Genomic DNA, 21,649 nt, shown 5'->3' with positions numbered 1-21,649 from the left:
AAAAGACCTGGGAATATGGCTCAAGTGGTAAAAGTGCTTACCAAACAAGCACAAGACCCTGAGTTTAAACCCCAGTACCAACCAAAAATACAGGCTTTTCACCATTTTAGATAGGATTATAAATTGAAGAGTGGGTAGAAGAAAGAAGGATAGAGGAAGAGAGATTGAGATAGAGAATAAGTGAATTGAGTAAACCTTGCTATTTAGTAAGACTCTCTTTTGAAACAAAGTACAGGATGCCTAAAGGCATCTTGTTGGATACTAGAATGAATATAATTTAGTAAGAGAATTGGGTTTTTCCATGAAGAGGAATAAGGAATTCCAGACTGAGAAACATAAAAGAGTAATAAAAATACAAAACTATAAAAGCCACATCACAAAACAATGCTAGAGTGGCACATGCTGTGAGTGCCTTGTTGCAAGTGGGGAGAATTGTGACTGTGAATGCAAATAGCATAATAATATAATCCTAAAGGATAAACTTTAGGCAGAATAAGTGCACAGAAGTTAGGGGTGCAAGGCCTGTCCAAGTTGGAACTGTACAGAGGGAAATAAGATTGGAAAATTCTGGAGAGGTCAGTTAGGCAAAATTTTGAAAGACCATTGTAATATCTGGGAAATGATCAGAGGACAAATAAGTACCAATAAAGAGAACCATCATGAGCAATCAATTCCACTCTCATAGAGACTGCTAAATTCCAGGATAGGCTATCTGAAAACTAGAGTCCCAGGAGGAGCTTGTAGTCCAGCTGAACTGAAAGTCTGAGAACCAGGAGCACAAGGATAGGAATAGAAGACCATTGTGTGAGCTCCAACAGTCAAGCAGAACATAATTCTCTCTTTGCTGTTTTGTTCTTTCTCCGCTCTTGTGAACTGAATGGTGACCAGTCAGATTGGGATAGGCAAAAGGCTCTACCACGCCCACCAATTCCAATGCCATTCTCCTCTACAAACACTCTGATAAACACAAAATGATTAGCTAGATATCTAAGTATTCTATGGCCCAGGAAAGCACACATAAAATTAATCATCGCAATATCCAATGGGAAGTTAAAATTTACCCTCATTTGTAGGTGTCATGAATCAATTAGATACATTATATGCTGGAAGTGCACATAAGAATATGAAAATTAACCTGATAGTGATTTGTATAATGAAATACAGTAGAGACCGAATAAGGAGCAGACATGTGAGTCCTGAAGTGGAAATAATAAAATCCGAGCTCTGGAGTTTATGGAAGTGAAGGAAAGTAAGAGATGGTTGTGAAACGCAACAGCTGTTCAACTTTAAAATGCGGTCAATTGTTGTGTTCAGAAAGCTCTAGATAATGACATGGTTTAAATAGTTGTGTTAAGTGCTATTTAATTAGTCCTCCCAAAAATTCTACCTGAAACATTCATTAGAATCTAAGATAATTTGGGATCAGGTTAAATAATTTGCCCCCAAGCTACATTTCTAGATTCAGTCCCAGTTCTACAGAAAACTTATGTTCTTTCCACTGCATTGCTCTGCCTTTTGCCTAATGGATAGCTAGATTGGAACAGTGCATGCGAGGTGAACAACTGTACATTCTTCTAGCTCTTCACAATTTTCCCATGTCTGATGACTTGGGCAAAGACAAGAGGATGGATGAATCCATTGGAGGTGTATATGGAGATTTAATTTCACTCTTGCTTCCATTTGCAAGTGAAAATCAGATAAACATGGTTGTCAAAAATTACCAGAACACTGAAATGCAAGAACCTCCAAACCACTATTTCTTTTTAATACAACCAAAGTTGTGAGACGTGAATTCTACAATAGTGACTAACTGTGGATTCGTTTCCTTTAGATGTGAAATGGTGGCACCCTCAAAAGATAGCTGTACCTTAAGCATTGCAATTTGCAAATGTTACCTACCTGACAAAAAACAACTACATTTTTATCAAAACAAGGATTGTGAGATGAATAATCTTGCATTACACATGTAAAGGATCAAATTAACATCACAAGGGTCCTTCGAAAATAAAAGAAACATTTCAGGGCCCAGGGCATGGTCTAGTAGTAGAGTGCTTGCCTAGCATGTATGCAGTCCTGGGTTCTACTCCTTGGTACCACATACAAAGTAAAAGCTGGAAGTGGCACTGTGGACTTGAGAAAGCCCAAGGACAGTGCCCAGGCCCTGAGTTCAAGCCCCAGGACCGGCAAAAAGAAATGAAAAAAAAAATTTTAAAGAGCATTTTATACAAGCAGAGAGGCGGCAGTTTAATCAGTTTAATCAGTGGCAAAGACTGTAGTGGTGTGGCCATAAGATAAACAGAAAGGGAAGCCACTTGAAGCAGAAGGGGAAAAATTGGAGTCTTCATTAATCCCCTCAGGGATACCACAGCTCTGAGATGTCAAAATTCAAACATGCAACATGGGTCTTTATCTTTCTCACAGTAAAAAATAAAGCGGGGGCTCAAGAGTAGCATCCTGGGACTTGACTTGACTTTGGAAAGCAGAATATTATGACTTTTTATATGAAGATTGTTTTCTAATCATTCTTTCTTGACTATGTATGTTGCCATTAACACAGTTGGTGACATGCTATGGTTTCAAGTCACTTACCCAACACAATAGCTTTCTATCTCCTGTTGAAATGGAATGAATGCATACTGTGATAAATTTAAGCCATTACGGGAAGTGGTAGAGAGTAACACCACATTCTTTCTGCCCATAGGCTCGATGGGATGGCTTGACAGGACGTATCACCTTCAATAAAACTGATGGCTTGAGAAAGGATTTCGATCTGGACATTATTAGCCTCAAAGAGGAAGGGACTGAAAAGGTAACTTACTTGAAAATAAATTAACAAATAAATAATGCTCAAGCATTAGACCTAAATGTCACCAGCAAAATGGAGAATGAGAAAGTGACTGTGCTGACAGGTTTATTCCCAGGCAGGGTTCTAGATGGCTTTCCCTATTCTATACAGAGCTGTTGATGAGGTCGAGTCTTAAATTATGTATGTGTTATTAATAGTACTGCTAGCTAATATTTATCAGTAATTGTTTAATACAACAGTCATATATACTTTATTTTCTAATAACCCAACAGATGGGCATCATTAAAGTTATTTCTGAGAGAGTTTGAGGAATTGAGTTTAGACTTGGGAAGTCAAGAGCTGTCAAGGCTCATTTATGGGATGGCACTCAAAGATTGCTCAGGAATTAATTTTAAACTGCATTCTATTTCAATACTGGTGACAGAGGGATGTGATAAAGGAGGATACAAGAGGCTTAGTGGAGTAAATTAACTTTGCATCCTTAATTTCAGGGCAAATGCTTGAAATTTCAATTTTTAGTTTGGACTCTCACTTCAGGATTATTAAAGTTTGGGTTGCTATTGAGAGTAGCACAAATGTAAAAAAAAAAAAAAAAAGGTTAAATAATAATGAAAAGACTTTGACCTCTCAGTCCATTTTGCTGTTCCAATTCTCATACTCGTAACTACTAAATATTAGATTTAGCCTGTAGACTTTGAAGATTGTTTCCAACAGAACGTGCAAGAAGAAAAATTCATGAAACTACCTCAGTCACTGAAGAATCAAAACTTTATAATCCAACTCCCCTATCATTATAGTGAGCAAAATGAGTATGAGTAGCTTTGGAAACAATTGTTTCCTTAATTTGAAAACTTGTGTTGAGGTTTTTTTGTTTTTTGTTTTTTTTCTGAGATAAGGTTTGTATTTCTGTTTTACTGCTCCTGTGAACTGAGAGAATACTTTTTGGCAGTTCTCAACCACCTGATGCCCTCAAATAGCACTGATTAAAAAAAGGATTAATGAAGCCAAATACAGTAGAAAGTATCTACTGGTTTCCATAAGTTTTCAGCCTTGAAGGTTAAACTTTATAAATGCAGACTTCCAGTTTCTCTAATTTCTCTAAGGACTCTTCTAATTTGTTCCTCTGCTGACTTAAAGGAGTTCAAAATATCACCAACACTGCATAACAGGCTGTGGGTTTGGGGCTAGAGGAATAAAAGGAAAGAATACTCACTGTAATCTAAACATTTGTAATTTTTTAAAGGAAACACCTACTTTGGTAGACTCATTCTGCTCTCTATGCTCTTAGAAGGCATAGCACTAAAGGCTCAAGGAAAGCCTTTAAGGAAACACCATTTTGGCTCAGATAGGTAATGAAATAGATGGAGCTATCGCCACGTTTTCCCAGCTATTTATACACAGCATTATTATATGTACTCTGTAAAATCGAATAAGATGAACATATTTTCTGTTTGTTTCCTATCTCTTCATGGTTCGCAATAACTTTTCTTTCTTCAGGTGACTTGGGCTCAATTCCTGAGAAGGCTGATTGGGTCATGGTGGCCATGGGAAAAATCAACACATCTGTGTCAGGAGCCAAAGAAGGACAGACCTTTAATCTTGTCATGTCAGCCTTTCTCAGGGTCGGCAGGGAGAATTACTATTTTTAAGCCCACTTTTTTTGTACTTGTACTTAAATTTCTACTGCCTGGAAGCACATACTCGAAAAATAAGTCATCGTGCATGCTTCTTCTTTAGTAATAGTGTTTGTGTATTTATGTATGTGTGTGTGTGTGTTGATTGGCTAATTTCATTACAAATACCTTCAGCAGAAATGACAGATTCTCTTCTTGTAAGAGATAATGATGGTCTTTAAAGCAATAAAACAAGTATCTATATTTAAAAAGTCATTTTTGTTGTATGAAAGGAAAAGTTAATAATGGAGTCTTGGCACCAAGCAACTCCTAGGACAGCTAAATTATAATTCATCTCTCAAATTGTGTCAGGCTTTATATTTGATTATGATGCAAAATTCCAAAGACTAGGTAAAGAATCTGCCACACGCTATATTTACCTTTCCAGTTCCATGCTCCATGTTTAATTAAGTGCTGTTTTTATTTTTCCTCTCTGAAAACCAAGGCTGCTGGTGAAGTGTCTAAGCACTTGTATAAAGAGTGGAAGAAGGTTTGTACTCTGATAATAACTGTAGGAAACTTGGGGTGGGGCAGGGTATATCCACTGAAAACCTGAATCCTTCCAGTTTTGCCAGACCAGTAACTCTCCAGAAGTAGTACAGAGGTGAGATTCCACACCAAGAGAAAGGGGGAAATAGAACATGCTTTCTGTAACACCACGCATTTACTGAGATGGACTAAGTAAGGATGGATTAACTATTTCCTCTTAGATTATTTTTGTTTGTCCTGAGCAGGATCCATCACTGTGAGGCCTGCAAGCAGATGCCTGTAATGGAAACAGACAATGACCCATTTTCATTCCTTCTTAAGTCAGGGAGTATTTCCCTCAGAGGGATGTAAACAACAATGGACTTGATCCATCAGACCAGTTAGAAAGGCTAACGCTGTAGAAGACCAAGACATCTGCCCCAATGTCAATAGCAAAAAGAAGATTTTTTTTAAAAGAAGTCATTTTCAGAAACTCCCCTTTCTTATGAGGTATTGTTAGAGTATACTGCCTTACAATTTGTTTTAGAACTAGTGGTAGCAGAAGGTGAAAACATTAGAAACTTTGGAAGAGCAATGAGATTATCTTGTAAATTTTACCACCTAAAATTTCACAGTTTATTATACAGTACCATGTGGCCAATAACTGTGCATAGATAAACAAACGGTAAACACTTGGATGATGAAAGTATCACAGTGATGGGCAAACACCATGTCTTTCGTTCTTTCTCCTTCCTCCTACCATTTGGCCTCTCTCTGCCTCCCTTCCCCCCACCCTGCCAGTGTCTCTCTGTTTCTGTCTCTGTCTCTGTGTCTCTGTGTCTCTGTCTCTCTCTGTCTCTCTCTGTCTCTGTCTCTGTCTCTCTCTTTCTCTCTCTTTCTCTCTCTCTCTCTCTCTCTCTCTCTCTCTCTCTCTCTCTCTCTCTCTCTCTCTCTCTCTCTCTCTCTCCTCCCCCCCACCCCTTTGCTAAGAAACTCTTTTGATTGACAGATGGATAGACCCTAAAACTACTTCAGATTTCGGACTACCACAGATTTAGGACTGAGGGCATGGCTCAGGGAGTAGAGCACTCCTAGCCAGAAGGAAGCTTTGAGTTCAAACCCAATTGCTGCAAAACAAAAAATCACCTCTAACAGTTTTAATTGTCAATAAACCATAGTCTCCAAGGTCCCATAAAAGTTGAACTAGTTCCTTCATTTGTAGTAAACTAATGACCTCAGCTGGCAATCCAAAAGCAGTTTATGACATTAATCCATCTTGACATCAAGCACATCATGCAATGTTGAATTGATGCAAAGCAAGTATCCTAGAGAGTGGAAGCTGAGCTGGAAATTAGCCATTGGGAGGGGAACTACCTTCCATCTGGTCCAGAACACGTTCCAATGGTGTTGCCTCATTAACTCATATCTACATGCCCCCTCCTTTCTGATTACCACCTTGCCTACATGGTGAACCCCTTTTATTAGCACTGTGGCCTCTTCCAACTACAGAATATATCCCCTGGAATTATTTCCAAGAGAGAACTAGAATGATTTTCATCAATCCCCTCACTAAGAAGTAAAAAGAAGGCTCATGGCACAGGAAATGGATATGCCTTTGTGTATCTGGCTTATTTTGATCTGATAATTTTAGATTTTGTGTTTCTGAAGTCTCACTCTAGGTTTGGAAAGTAGATACAAGTTAGCCTCTGAATGCTCTTTGGTGGTGTCACTTTTTCTAAAGTTGGTGAAATGTTCTCTGGGCATTCATTTTCAAATGTTCCTTCAGTTGTCCCAGATAACAAATGACTACTGCCTCATAACAGCTTAGACAGAGTGAAAGAAGGCAGGCCAGACAATTTAGCCTTTGAGAGTTCCTCCCTACAAATAATTGATCCACCCTCCACCACCTCTCACTGGTAAATTACTGCTGTCTGTTTTCACTCTATCGTTTGAAAATTGAGGTTCTGCTTCCTGAAGGCACTCCTCCAAGGTCATAGAACAAGACTGAAATACCAATGTCTACACAGCTGTGTCTGCCCAGCAGACACACACACACACACACACACACACACACACACACACACACACACATATCACATCACATCACAGAACCTTCTTCAGAAATACATTTCTATGCTGGCCCCCTGTTAGTTTATTTCAATTAACAGGGAAAATCATCTGACAGGTTTAAAACAAACACACACACACACACACACACGCACGCGCACACACACACACACACACACATTACACACGTAGGTTTGTTGATTAAAAGATTAAAAAGAAAAAGATAAGAATGAGATCCTTCAGATTACATATGAGTTCTGTTTACTTTCCAGGAATAGCTTCACCTTTTACTTCATTTTGATACCCTTCCATTTGTATTGAAAGCCTCTTCTGTTCTACAGAGCGTAGGAAAAAAATAGATATTCTCTCTCATTTTATGAAGGAAAATTTACCCTATTGGGACCTGGGGACTTGGTTGATTGAAAAGATAAGCAACCGTCGCTTATCTTCTGCACTTTGCTGAGGATAGCAAGAGAACTAAAAAGCTGGATGTCAAGCTGTGGCATATATTTGTCTACAATTTCCAATTTTATTTTAGAAGTGAATGCTATTTGCAAAACCATTCAGCACTTCTATTTTCAAATATGAAAACTATTTTTAAAAGAGTTTCTTTGAGCTGGCCATGGAGAATCTGAAATTTAGAGTCAACATGATCTCAATTAGCAACCCAGTCTCAAACACAAAATACAAACCAAAGGACTGGAGGCATGGTTCATTAGGTAATTTGTCTGCCTAGCCTATGTGAGGCCCTAGGTCCATGCCCCAGTACCATTAAAAATTTAATTTCCAGCTGCTACATCTACGCAATAAACACAAAAAAAGTATGAAGAAACAATGATGGAAGAAGCCTGACAGGTGAAGCTGTGATAATTCAATCATCAGACAAGCTCCATTATCTCAATTTTGCTGGCAAAAAAATTAAGGCACAGAGACATTGGTTCGTTTGTCCAAGGCCACACAGCTAGAAAGCTGCTAAACTAGAGGTTAGATAAAGAACTGTTCTACAAAGTTCATACTTTGTTGAGCTTGACAAACATCTTCCCCACTGAAGGAAATTCATTCCTTTGCTGAGGGATGTATTTAGGATTCAAAAGTGATCCAATCTACCCATTCCACTATACCATACTGCTAACGATCCTAAACTGCCTCTGTTTCTCATGGCTCCTAAATTTCATCAGCTTCTGAGATTAAAGAAAGAAATTCCTGACAATTCCAAATCCTTTTGCAACAGAGCCAGCTTGAATAAACTTATTATTAACATTTTGCAGCCCTTAATATATATAAACACTTCAATATACATAATCGTATTTGATCTTTGCAGTAATGTATACTTTTATACTTAGAGCAACAAAGTTCAGAGAACTTTAGTTTTTTTGTCTAAGGTTAGTTGTTTGGCATAGCAGCTGACATCTTTTGTCTGACTTTACAGTGTCCACTCCCTTTAACCTGGCTAGCAGTACCACCTAAAGACTCAGGCAAATCACTCATTTCCTGAGGTTCTTCTCCTGAGCTGTCCCAGAGTCGAAACCATCCATATAGGAGTTGAACATCTCTTCTCTGAAATGCTTGACACCAAAAATGTTTTGAATTGAAAGTATTTTAAATAATTTTATATACATAATGAGCTCTCTTGGGATAAGACAAAGCCCAAACATGAAATTTGCTACTGACTCATAAGCATATAACATAATATAATATATACATTTACTCCCATCTCTTTTTGATGCATATAATCTCTATCCCTCCACCAGCTCCCTCCAAAGTGGGATAATAAGTCCACTTTGCCAAGATACATTAGGTTATCAGAATGAAAGCTCCCTGAGGAGAGTTTTGTGTTGTTTATGGTGTTATTCGATGCCCAAAAGCAAATGTTCAACAAACATATATGTTGTGAGATAAATATGATAGTTATCTAAGAATTCTCCAATTTTTGCTAATTTAAAGAACAAATGAACCTCATAGACTAAAACAAAAGAGGCCTTGCCCAAGTACCCTGAAATCATACAAATTTCCACTATTCTGTGGGCCCACAGAATAGTGGCAATATTCATTCTTCTATGAACTCTTCTATTTTCCCATATTGAGTAGCTTCCACTGCCACATTCTGCTGCCCCAGGCCATGAGTTCTTCTGCCCCTTGCTGGTAGAGAAGGGGACACTTGGTAGTGGAAATGTCGTCCCAGGCCACCTGCAGCCTCTGATGTACTGTGTTCTTGTAGATTGGGATTTGGAATTCCAATAGTGGGCTCAACATGACAGATGGGAACACCGACAGGTCCAACAATATCACAGATTCGCTGGCCAACCGAACACTCATTGTCACCACCATTCTGGTAAGTGACCTTCCGGAAGTTCTGGATTCTGTCTCTAGATTTCTGTGCTACAACTGAAATGAAGCTTCAATGGTGTTTTTTTTTTCCTTTGGTTGTTTTTTTTTTTGTTTCATCTGTCTGAATATGTTGATTTTTAACTGGGAAAGCATATATTTATATATACTTCAAAGATCCCTTACCTCAATGGATTCTCATTTCTGGATTGTTGATGGGTTGGCTGATTTCAACCAAAAGGAGAGACTCTCACAAGAGATCAGAGAAGTAGGAGGAGAGAGGAAAAAAAAATATTCTTCCCCCAGTGTTTTCCTGGTGTCATCAGCCGTTACCTCTGTCCCCCCAGAGACCGACCCTCTTAGTGGTTCTTCTCCTGACTTGGATTCTCTCTGAGAACATTCCTCCCCTCTTCCAACTCTTTCAACCTGGGGCTTTCTTCAGCTGACGAGGGATTGGGTCATGGTTTCTACATCTTGCCCTAATCTAACCATCACCTCTGGAAATCACCTCAAAGGTCCTACAAGAATTGTGATCTAATCCCTTTCCAGCTGCCACACAGTTAATGGCTATTTTCTCCCCCATTTCTTTCCTGGGGAAGCTGAAGTAACCCTATCTGGACTCTTCACCTGCAGGCATGCCTGCCTTATTTCATGCAGTTTATGACATAAAGGCTATTGTGTTTGAAATACTTACTATATAAGAATTGTTCCTTCAAAGCAAAAACTGTGTTGCACTTGTATCCATAATTCAGGCCTAAACAAATACATGTCAATACTATATCAGCTGTTTTTATTTTATTAAACTCTTAAGCATAGGCAAATGTGATTAGCAAGTTTACAGTAGCCTGGTAGGAAGGAGCTCATCATCCATAAAATAGGTGATTTATTACATCAGTAGAAAAGTGAAGAACTACCAGATTTGTCCTTGATCCAATGACAAAACACAATAATGCCTCTGACATACCATATACCCACCACACCCCATTGAAGAATGAAAGGACAAGCTCACATTTGTACAGATAGGAAGGAAACAGCAATATATGACACTGAGGAATAAGTTTCAAAGAGGCAGCGGTACATGATTTCCTTCAGTACTTTGAACACTAAAAATTATAATACATAATTCTTCAAACTACTGCTGGAACCATCTTTTCTTTGATGAGAACAGAGTGTTGATCTTGATTTCTTTCATTTAGGAGGAGCCGTATGTGATGTACAGAAAATCGGATAAGCCCCTCCATGGAAATGACAGGTTTGAAGGATATTGCCTGGATCTGTTGAAAGAACTGTCAAATATCCTGGGGTTCCTGTATGATGTTAAGCTGGTCCCCGATGGCAAATATGGAGCTCAGAATGACAAAGGAGAGTGGAATGGAATGGTTAAAGAACTCATTGATCACGTAAGCAAAAATATACCACATACATCTGGAAAAAAATACCAAGATAGTGAGAGGAGGAGAAAAAAAAATGCTGAATCCAGTGTCAGGGAAAATGTTTCTTTTTTGAAGTCTAATGATAATTTTGTATGTATGTGTACTAGTCCTGGAGCTTGAACTCAGGACCTGGATGCTGTCTACGATCTCTTGTCTCAAGGCTAGCATGCTTGCCACTTGACCCACAGCTCCACTCTTGTTTTTTTGTTGGTTAATTGGAGATAGAAGTCTCACAGATTTTTCTGCTTGGCTGGCTTCAAACGGCAGACCTGAGATCTCGGCCATCCATCTAGCTAGAACCACATACATGAGCACCTAAAAATGGTGCTGCTTTTAATGTAGATTAAAATAATTTAGATATGAAATGCAATTTCATCTTGTTAACTAATATTATGACCAAGCTACTCATTTCCTTCCTTTTCTAAATATTATTAGTTTTTGATTTATTGTTTTGTTTTTTGCAAGTCCTGGTGTTTGAACTCAGGGCCTGAGCACTGTCCTTGGGCTTTCTAAAATCTAGATCTCTATGACTTGAGCCACAGCACCACTTCCAGCTATTTTTATGTATATGGTACCAAGGAATCAAATCCAGGTCTTCATGCATGCTAGGCAAGCACTCTACCGCTAGGCCACACTCCTGGCCCTTATAAATGCTAATTTTTTAAGAAAGGTCCTCTGCATTTTCTTACTCTGTTGAGTGTATATGTATGTGTATTGTACTTTGGGCTTGTCTTTATTGATACATCAGCTAGGTAAACTGATTTTATATATTAAAGTCTATTACTGTACAAACATCTTGCTTGGGAAGCATGTGGAGTTGAAAGAAGAGATGAAGGACACTCAGAGAAGTATAGACCCTTGTGGAAAAGTGAAAAATGAAGCAAGAACTTGGGACTTGTTTTTGCAGAGGGCTGACCTAGCAGTGGCTCCTCTTACCATCACTTATGTGAGAGAGAAAGTCATAGACTTCTCCAAGCCTTTTATGACCCTGGGTATCAGCATTCTCTACCGGAAGCCCAATGGTACCAATCCTGGCGTCTTCTCCTTCCTCAACCCCTTGTCTCCAGACATTTGGATGTATGTGCTCTTGGCCTGCTTGGGAGTCAGTTGTGCTCTCTTTGTGATTGCAAGGTAAGCTTCACAGCACTGAATTTGTGACAACAGTCCTGTCAGTCTCAGGTGTCAAATTTAAGAACTGAAAATGTACTCTTTTTGTTGTTGTTGTTTTTCCACTTACAGCTCTATTCTTATATGCTTTCTATGGAAAAGTGACTTTCTAAGCAAATATCTTTTAATTAATCATAAATAATACTTTAAAAAAACAAAAAACTAAATTTTATATTACTTTGATATTTTTCAGTATTTCAAGATGAATAAAAAGGTGATTTATTCATTTTCCATGAGTTGTAATAGAATACAAGCAACTCAACTAATACATTTAAACTGTTTCATTAAGGAAAGCAAGGATATGTCAAGATATTTGACTCTTGGGGTATATGGATTAATTTAAAAAATATTTTTTAAGTTAGCTAGAAGTTACTATAGCAAATAAAAACCACTGGAATAAAATGATTGGGGAATCCTCAGAGTAAAACAATCATTTGAAACTTCAATGGAATCTTTTCAAAATATTTGAGAAAGGAAGAGGATTGTAAAATAACACTGAAAATTATGAGTACTTCCATGTAGAGAGTGAAGGTATGAAATCTCTGTTACCATTAAGGTGATTTGGTTAGGTTTTATTTTTTGAGATTTAAGCTTTATTTCACCCTTCTGCTGGACATAGTTTGTCCAAGGATGATTATATCACTCAGTAAAACATATCTTTTCTAAATATCCTTGATGCTTAATTTGAAATAAGTGTTGTATCTTCTGTTGGCTTAAATATTTGATATTCCTAGACAAGACATGATTTTTTTTCATTGCCTTTGTATGTCACCACTTGTTTTCAATCTTTTCGCCTTTCAACAAAACTTAATGAACTTTTTCCCTAATCAATTTTGTTTTCCCTCCAGGAATTTCTAAGAGAAATATTTCTTCATGCTAGCTCTCTGTCATTGTCCACTGTCTGGTTTTGATTAATGCCAGGTAACTCTTTTCCTGGTATAATTATAGGGAAAAAAACACTGGGCAGGATAACCTAAGCTGGTTATAAGGGCACAATAAGTAAATATGTATTCTCACACATGGATATTTATTCATTAAACATAAAGAGAAAATTCTGATGTTATCTATACATTATAAAATGTGCCATTATCACTTATCAGATCTACTGCTTTTAAATTACTTCAGAATAATACATTTCTGATGGTGTATATGATGATATTATTCTTTGATATTATGTCAGTAATTCTCCACCAAGAAAGACTCTTCCCCCTCAGGGGACCTTTAACAATGTCTGAAGACATTTTTCAGTTGTAAAAACTAGAGACAAGAATTGCAATTCATATTAAATGGATACAGCATGGGAAAAAGAATGTTGGTAGACATCCTACAGTATACAAGGTGGCTGTAAACATACACAAATATACACATTACACACACACACAAAGGATTACCAATTCCAAAGGGACAATAATACCAAAGAAGAAACCATATCCAAAACAATGAATATATTGCCTTAGAAGTAAAAAAGGAAAGAAAGAAAGAAAGAAAGAAAGAAAGAAAGAAAGAAAGAAAGAAAGAAGGAAAGAAAGAAAGAAAACAAGCTTTGGAGATGTATTTGTCATGATGGCTCTGAAATTGAATTCCTATTTCCCTAAGAAATAAATATTACCCTAGAATAACCATGTAATAAATTAACCACTAATTGTTGTTTCATCCCGCTGTCTGGCATCACCCAGGCAACAGAAGACAATAAGAAAGGGAGCCTCCACAGGCCAGTCTGTGGTTCTATCTAGTCAGGGATTCTGAGAAGCAGAGTCAAGGCCATGCTGAAGAGCAAGTAAATGACATTTCCATGAAGATGACCAATTCCACTAGGAGATAAATAAATAAAAACCTGCCAGTGTCATCTTGGAGTCCTCAGAGAACATAGCCACTGGTTCCCTGTTACACTGGATCCTAACCATGAGTTAAAATAACATTGCGTTGTCGACAGAATAGAGCAGAAGAGGGAAACAGCCAGTATTTCCCCCTCCTTCATTTGGTCTGTTTTTCCCCCCCATTCTTCCACAAGCTTTCAGGGACTAGTTAGCTCTCTCTCTCTCTCTCTCTCTCTCTCTCTCTCTCTCTCTCTCTCTCTCTCTCTCTCTCTCTCTCTCTCTCTCTCTCAGATAGATAGATAGATAGATAGATAGATAGATAGATAGATAGATAGATAGATAGATAGATAGATCCAATCCTAGGGCCTGAATTCAGGGCCTGAACACTGTCCTTGGGCTTTCCTCAAGGCTAGCGCTCTACCACTTGAGCCACAATACTACTTTTCTATGTTTGTGGTACTGAGGAACCCAATCCAGGTCTTCATGCATGCTACACAGCACTCTATCACTAGGCCAAACTTCCAGCCTCATAGTCCTGTACATTTCTGACTTCACCCATTCTACTCCTACCAGGATGGCATCTCCCCATCAATGCCCTCCACTCAATGCTCTGACTTGCACAAACTATCATTTAGAAACCAGTGCTCCCTTGTTTCACTTATTCTCCTAGTTTTCATCCTTTGGTGCCTTTCACTTTCTCATGGCGGCTGAACACTCAACAATGTTTCTACATCTTTGACAACATCCATGCTCCTACTTTATACAGCCATGAAGTGTATTTTGGATGATATTCCCCAGATAAAATTCTACACTTCCTACCATTGTAAGTTGAGACCATGAGCTAAGTCACTCCATACCAATGAGCTAAGATCTAAAATTATGTCGGTTGCTATTTTAATGGTGTACATTCAAAGTTAGAGGAATGTAAATGAAAAACAGTTAATCTAATAATGCTTAGCTCTGGAGAGACTTGGAATTTATGTCATGAGGTATATTATTTTATGTTCCTTTAAAGGGGAAAAATAAAGCCTGGCACAGCTTTTAAACCTAATAGAGACATTGAGTCATTAGCTGAATAGAATTCAATTTACAAAGTTGTAGACCTCAAAAGGAAGAGTTATAGTCATGAATATAAAAATTTTAGCCATTATGACTGCGTGTCAGTGTTTGTGATCTAGGACAGGCATATTTTATCTCTTGAAAAATATTTAACCCCCAGGAACTGGTATCCAGGTTAAACACACAAGTTACATAGACTGAAGACTCTGAAACTATGTATGAATGCTTAAACCATATGGTTTATGCTTTCTTCCTAAAGATGAACAATATTAGGTTGGTATTTAGAAATATATACACATATGTATATATAGGTATACATATATATGAGAAAAATGAAGCCCTTGACAATGGACTCTGAAGTTACATAATACAAACTCATTGGTTATATTCCAAATCCAAAAAGACTCTCTTCATTTAAAAATGATTCATCTTCACCTTCTCAGTGCAATTCATTAACGAGAACTTCAGAGGGAACAAACCTTTAAGTCTTCCCTTCAACTTTAAGCTCACATGTACACACACACACACACACACACACACACACACACACACACACACACACAAACTGACTCCTATAACTTTATGAACTTCCACATTTCAAGATAAGGTTCTTTTTCTACCATCCTTCTAATACTCTTCTAATGGTAGTTGCCACTGAGTGGAGACACATTTGTGTCACCTTTCTCTAGAAAAGTCACCATGAATCATTAGAGGATAGAAGTTGGAGGCTGTCATTGACGCAGTCCTATTTTAAGATTTCCCTCAGACCTCCTAATGCTGACACACTGTCACACTGGCTATATTTAGGCAGGCAGTAGAAACATTGCGTTTAAATATCATCTTCCAGGTGACAGGTAGGCCTTTTGCATCATTAAAGGCCCATGATACACAGCAAACAAATGGTGTCATTGTTGAATAATCCTTGGTCTATGTGTTCCCCGAGTCATTTGGAATTTGAAAGGGAAAGAATTTGCAATACATCAATAGATCAGGTAGAATCACATTAATGTTTAGAAAGTTCCTTTTTCCCTCCACAGAAAATTCAATTAATGACTCACTTACAAGTGCAAAGTATGAAATACTGAAGAAAAAAGAGAGAGACCAAATCAAAACTAAAAGCAGAATTCCAAAGGAGTGTATTTATGGCTCCAGAGCCCATGTACACAGTGGAAGGGGGAGATAAATGCCCAGTACCAGAAGGGCTGGAGGTTGCTAGGTTTTATGATCTATTTGAAACCTTTCTGTGGAATGCATAAGCCTCTTAATGTATTACAATTCATATTTTCAAACTATTGTACCGGTGACAATGATATTGTTTAGGTAACAGCATCTTTAATGAACATGCCATCTCAACTAGTAGGTTCATTAATATTGGTGTTCAATTCCTCCAGCTTCACAAACCACTAGAGTGATGAGAGTTTATAAGTTCAAAAAAATTATATGGTTGAACCAGTCATTGAGATGTATCAGTAAGACAATGTCGATTTAAGCTATATCCAGAGGCTTTACTGAAATACCATAGTCTAGCCTGAATCTGGGCAGGAGCCAAATTGGATGCAATATGGTGCTATAATCTTCTAGGCTGTTGCTTTAGTCCCTTTGAAGCCCTTTAGAACAGTGTCCAGGGGCTTAGAAAATGGTTTTTTCATTTAGAGGAACGCTCTGCCCATTTCCTTGTACATGATTCATAATGTGTCCTGCTTTTTTTTTCTTTTTTGCTCTAGATAATATATTCACCTTAGGCCAGGCTCTCCCTGATGTGTCAGCACGCTGCAATTGTTTACTGTCTGAACCTTATGGCTTGGAGAACATCCTGTGTGTTCTCATCGGCCTGATGGTATTTTAACATTCCTCTAACACTCCTGCTTGCATTAAGAGGACCCACTGGCAAACGGCAAAGCTGCAAGCGCTAAGAATTATTGCATTTTAAATCATTGCCAAATCACCCTGCTTAGCATCTGATAATATCACTTTTAGAAAAATAAGCATGCCTTGGCAAGGTAGCCCTTGAGAAAAGAACCACAGAGCAAAGACCTCCTCCCAAAAAAAATAAATAAAAAGAGGAAAGGGAGAGAGAGAATGCAAAAACCTCCTCCTAGGTTACAGAGGTCAGAAAGATGCTCAGAAAATGAAATACTCCCCCTGTGACAATACCTAGATTCCCAAGAGAAAGAGTTAAATTATTCACTTATACTTCCTCAACTACTAATTGTCTTTCCAGAAAAATTCACTGCCTCTGGCCAACCACCTTCCAGTACAGCTGCGATCATACTGTAGAAAACACTTCCCACCTACCCAGGCCTGGTGATTAAACTACTGACGGCCGTAGTTCTAAAAACAATTCAATTAAAAACAAATCAAAAGGAAATTATGAGCTTCAATTTCTCCAGCAAGCCACACGATGCAGTTAATATTAATGTACTCCTTAGCCTGGGCTATGATTCTTCTAAATGTAAACCTTGTCTCTCCATTGAAAGATTGTGATTTATGTTTCTTTATATCATACTAAAAATATCCATCACAATCTGGGCACAGTGGCTCATGCTTGTAATCCTCGTTACTCAGGAGGTGGAATGTGGAAGGATTGCTTTTTTAGCTTGTCTTAGCTACAAGTCCAAGAGATATCTATCTCAACAAATAAAAGAAAATGATGGTATAGGAATGGTGATGTGTACCTATCATTCAATTATGTCCAAGTATAAATAGGAAGGGCCAAAGCAAAAACCTACTGGAAAAAATCCTTAGCAAAGAGGGATGAGGGAGCTTGGTATCAGTGGCTCACACCTGTAATTCTAGCTACTCAGGAGGCTGAGATACAAGGATCACAGTTCAAAGCCAGCCCAGCTGGGAAAGTCTGTATGACTTTTTTTGTTGTTGTTTGGTTTTGTTATTGTTTTGTTTTTGTGCCAGTCCTGAGGCTTGAACTCAGGGTCTGGGAACTGTTCCTGGAGCTTCTTTTGCTCAAGGCCAGCACTCTACCACTTGAGCCACAGCACCACTTCCAGCCTTTTCCCAGTATGTTTCTAGTGGAAATACGAGTCTCGTGGACTTTTCTGCCTGCGCTGATTTTCAACCTTGAACATCAGATCTCCACATGCTGAGTAGCTAGGATTACTGGTATCAGCCACAGGCCCCTGGCTCCATGAGACTCATCTTCAATTAACTACCAAAAAACTAGAAATGATGCTGTGGCTCAAAGTGGTAGAACACTAGACTTGAGCACAAAAGCTGAAGGAAAAGTGCCCAGGCCCTGAGTTCAAGCCCTAAGACTAGTATGCACATGAATGCACATGCATGCATTCACACACACATTAATTTTTTAAAGGGATGTGGGTATGGCTTCAGTGATAAGTTCCTACCTATGTAGCAAATACCAGGCCCTGAGTTCAAATCCTAGTACTACCAAAAGAAATATCTAGCACATCCAAATCCAGCCCATATATTTGTTCCTATGCTTTTTTCCCTTGAAGCTCTTTTGATGCCTAATGTAATCACCAACCCTTGTTACATTCCTTCTAAACATCTGCCCATAGAAAACCCTAGATTTCCACTGACGGGAAGTCACCTCTCTTCCTTGAGTTTCCCATGAAGGCTTAACAAGCGTTGCTTTTATTTTTGTAGTGACTGTACAACAATTGTGTTCTCATCACTATTTAGAAAGCCCATGGGTTGAAGGATCCTTTCTTTGCCATCTAGCTGTTGCAGAATAAAATGGAAGTGAATGAAGACTCAGAAGAATTCAGTTGCCAGAGATCTGAGGAGTACAATTTTAGCCAACCAAAATCTCCACTCAGAAATAATAGCCCCGGTAAATGCTAACTCCAGAATCTTGGGCACTTTCCCCACCACACATTCCAAGTTCATGAGTGTGACCCTTTAATCCATTCATTCTTAACCTGTTGGTCTTTCTTCACTGCTCAGCAGGCTTTCCTGGTACCCAGCATGTTTATTTGATACTTACTGTTTCTATCAACTACCACCCACAGGTTTACACCCTACGAGTGGTATAACCCCCACCCGTGCAACCCTGACTCCGATGTGGTGGAAAACAATTTTACTTTACTAAACAGTTTCTGGTTTGGAGTTGGAGCTCTCATGCAGCAAGGTACTTCGGTTACCCTTCTTTGTCACATGCATCCCACAGTCTGCTGACAGGCTTTCATGCTGGTAAACTCCACCTCGCAGCTGGAGGGTAGGCCACAGAGTCATGCAGGGAACAACTGACCATCTACCAGGTCTGAAGACAAAGACAAAAATAGGTCCTAATTGGAAGTCTCTCATCATGTATCTCCAAGAACCCTTCTAGCTAGGAACGAACATGCATTTTCCTGTCAGGCACAAAGGATCAATTAGTGAAGAAACTGTTAATAAGCGAAACTGTTAATAAGCTTGCATAGATGGATCAATCTTTTCCCTTTAATCTGTAACTCTGTAAATCAGAGGTTGGAAATAAGTGGGATTTAAATCCTTTCAGAACTGAGTTTACTTAGACACCTCCTATTGTCAACATACCTAGAACTTCCACCTAATTACCAAGCTGCCAAACCCTACTGAGATTCATTGTAGCCTCTCAGTAACTTTTTACAATCTCCCTCAATCGGTAGCCATAGCAACAGTTAACTGTAGGGGTTAGTGAAATCAAATCCAAACCAGACAAATACAACATATTTTGTGGGTCCCATGATTTAGAGGATTTTTAAAAATTTGTTGAGGGAGAAAGAAGTTGTTTTATCCATCAGAAGAAATCTATCTCTTGTGGAATTTCTTCAGTTTTGATTCCAGGCATATGGTCTAGAAAAGACTTCCAAGTTTAAATGCATTAATTTAAGAAAATTGGAAGTCACAGATGTTGTTTTTTTTTAGACTATCTTCTCATCTGACAATAAGATGGGAAAAAGAAAATCCAACTAGAATGTACATGAAAGGTATTTGCTATTTGAAAATGAACCAAAACCTTCTCTTTAGGGGATTATTATACCAACTGCAATGTGTATGTTCTGTGTCTGCAAATAAGAGCGGTACAGAGGGTCTGAGGCAGAAGACACTAAAGGAGAGGATGGAAAAAGAAGAAGAGAAGGGGAGGGGAGAAAAAGGAGGGGAGGAAATGAGAGGAGGAAGAGTTAGAAGTCTGTGATATAGAAATACCAAATAATTAGAGAAAGTGGGCAAATCCTTTCATTATGCAATGAGACATAGTTTATGTAGACACTGCTGATGAGGCATAGATACCACAAGGTTTGCTCTAGAAATCACTGGTCTTTAATTTAGAGCATAGCATGGAACTATAAATCCTGCATGAAACACCATTAGAAAATGCATCGTGCTTGACCAGTACATTTTGTTTTTAGAGTATTTATCTCGTGAGCAATTACTTTCAAAAAAGGAGATTTCATTCCATTCTCCATGGCTTTCCTTCTCCAGCCATTAGAGTAGAAATAGATCCATGCCAGATTCATACAGCCTATGCAGGGAGAACCCTTCCTGTCCTGTTAGTGCCCCCAGCCCCAGACATTCTCTTTCATATTCTCCCTGGAGTTTACCATCATCCACAGCAAACTGTGGGAAGCAGTGTCTGCTAGATACCACTACCTTGGGTACATGACAGTCAGCCCCAACCAGACTCTGCTTGTCTCACAAGTTATTTGCAAGCATTTGTCAGGTGCAGCAAACGTTTCCGTATGTTCCAACCTGTGGTTGTGTGATTATATGTCCACGCATCTTTGGCACACGTAGTGAACTGGGTTAGCTATGTTCTGTATCCTCTCTTACTTTACAGAATCTCGCTGTTGTTCTCAATTGGAAACCAGTTTGTTGAATTTATTTCTGAATGTGATGATCAGACTTTCTCTTTTCTACAGAGCGTGAGCAAAGTCTGGATCAGGATTGGCTGTCATGTCTGCCGTTAAAAGGCACTAAAGTGACTTCAGCAAGTATTGGGTCTCACCCCGAATGTTTTCCAGTGGTGTTTTGCTCTGCTTTTATTGCTTTCATGATTTCATCATCTAGAGTTTTGTGGTTAGCACAAGCCATCTCCTCATTTAATACTGAGCATCAGAGAATGCACGGAATTAAATGAAAATTTTAAAACAACACAAAGAAACATTGACACATTTAGGTACCATCTACCAAGCATTTAAAATTTAATTTCAGTAATTTTGAATGTTTTTTCTACATTTCCTCTAATAACATGAACATTTATTTTAAATTGGGAAAATATGAATCTATATTCTTATGTGTCAATATTTGATCATCCATTTGTCCAGTTTTTTTACTATATAACTATGAACATGTACAAATAAATTAAAATTTTATCTCCCCATAACTGTAACAAAATAACATAAAGGTAACTATAAGCTACTTACTGGTTTGCCCCTCCTTCACCCTATTAGCTATTTTATGAAATAAATGACATTTTAATGCTAATCAACCAAAGATCTCAAATAACATCATTTTTCAACAAGGCCACTAGATCAATTAAGTACAAAGATTTGCAACAACCTTGAGCTTTAAACACATACACACACACACACACACACACACAGAGGCATATCAATCCCATTAAATTACAAGATTAAAACAATACCAACAAATTTTTCCATTGATTCTTGGAAGTGATTTAATGGAAACTATTATAAATTTGTGTTGTATAACCTACACAAATTCAAACAAACCAAAGTAGGAAATATAAACTACGATGAAACCATTTACCTTATTTTATTTCTAAGGAAAAGCATAAAGATACCGACCAGCATTAGAAGACTATATTTGTTTATTCAAGGTCCAGAAAACCAATCAGCTTTCAGTTCTTATCACTAGCCTTAAGCTGTTTCTATT

General features: G+C 38.2%; 1 protein-coding gene across 7 annotated transcripts in view; it reads left to right on the top strand.

Moving 5' to 3' along the window:
* The window catches only part of Grik1 (glutamate ionotropic receptor kainate type subunit 1), a 353,747-nt gene that overhangs the window by 294,749 nt on the left and 37,349 nt on the right, over positions 1-21,649 (top strand). For 4 of the 7 annotated variants that reach the window (XM_090348500.1, XM_090348485.1, XM_090348538.1 and 1 more), the window contains exons 8-13: positions 2,702-2,809; positions 4,925-4,969; positions 9,233-9,346; positions 10,536-10,739; positions 11,680-11,903; positions 18,802-18,920. In XM_090348500.1, coding sequence (XP_090204626.1) covers positions 2,702-2,809; positions 4,925-4,969; positions 9,233-9,346; positions 10,536-10,739; positions 11,680-11,903; positions 18,802-18,920 — 814 coding nt within the window. The remainder of the gene's footprint in view (positions 1-2,701; positions 2,810-4,924; positions 4,970-9,232; positions 9,347-10,535; positions 10,740-11,679; positions 11,904-18,801; positions 18,921-21,649) is intronic. The other 3 variants (XM_090348515.1, XM_090348492.1, XM_090348527.1) reach the window with 1 other exon arrangement.

This window comes from Megascapheus bottae, chromosome 1 (genome assembly GCF_031878675.1).
Source record: "Megascapheus bottae isolate mThoBot1 chromosome 1, mThoBot2.hap1, whole genome shotgun sequence".
NCBI lineage: Eukaryota > Metazoa > Chordata > Mammalia > Rodentia > Geomyidae > Megascapheus > Megascapheus bottae.
The sequence above is the reverse complement of the archived record's forward strand: the minus strand, read 5'-3'. Positions and strand labels throughout refer to the sequence as shown.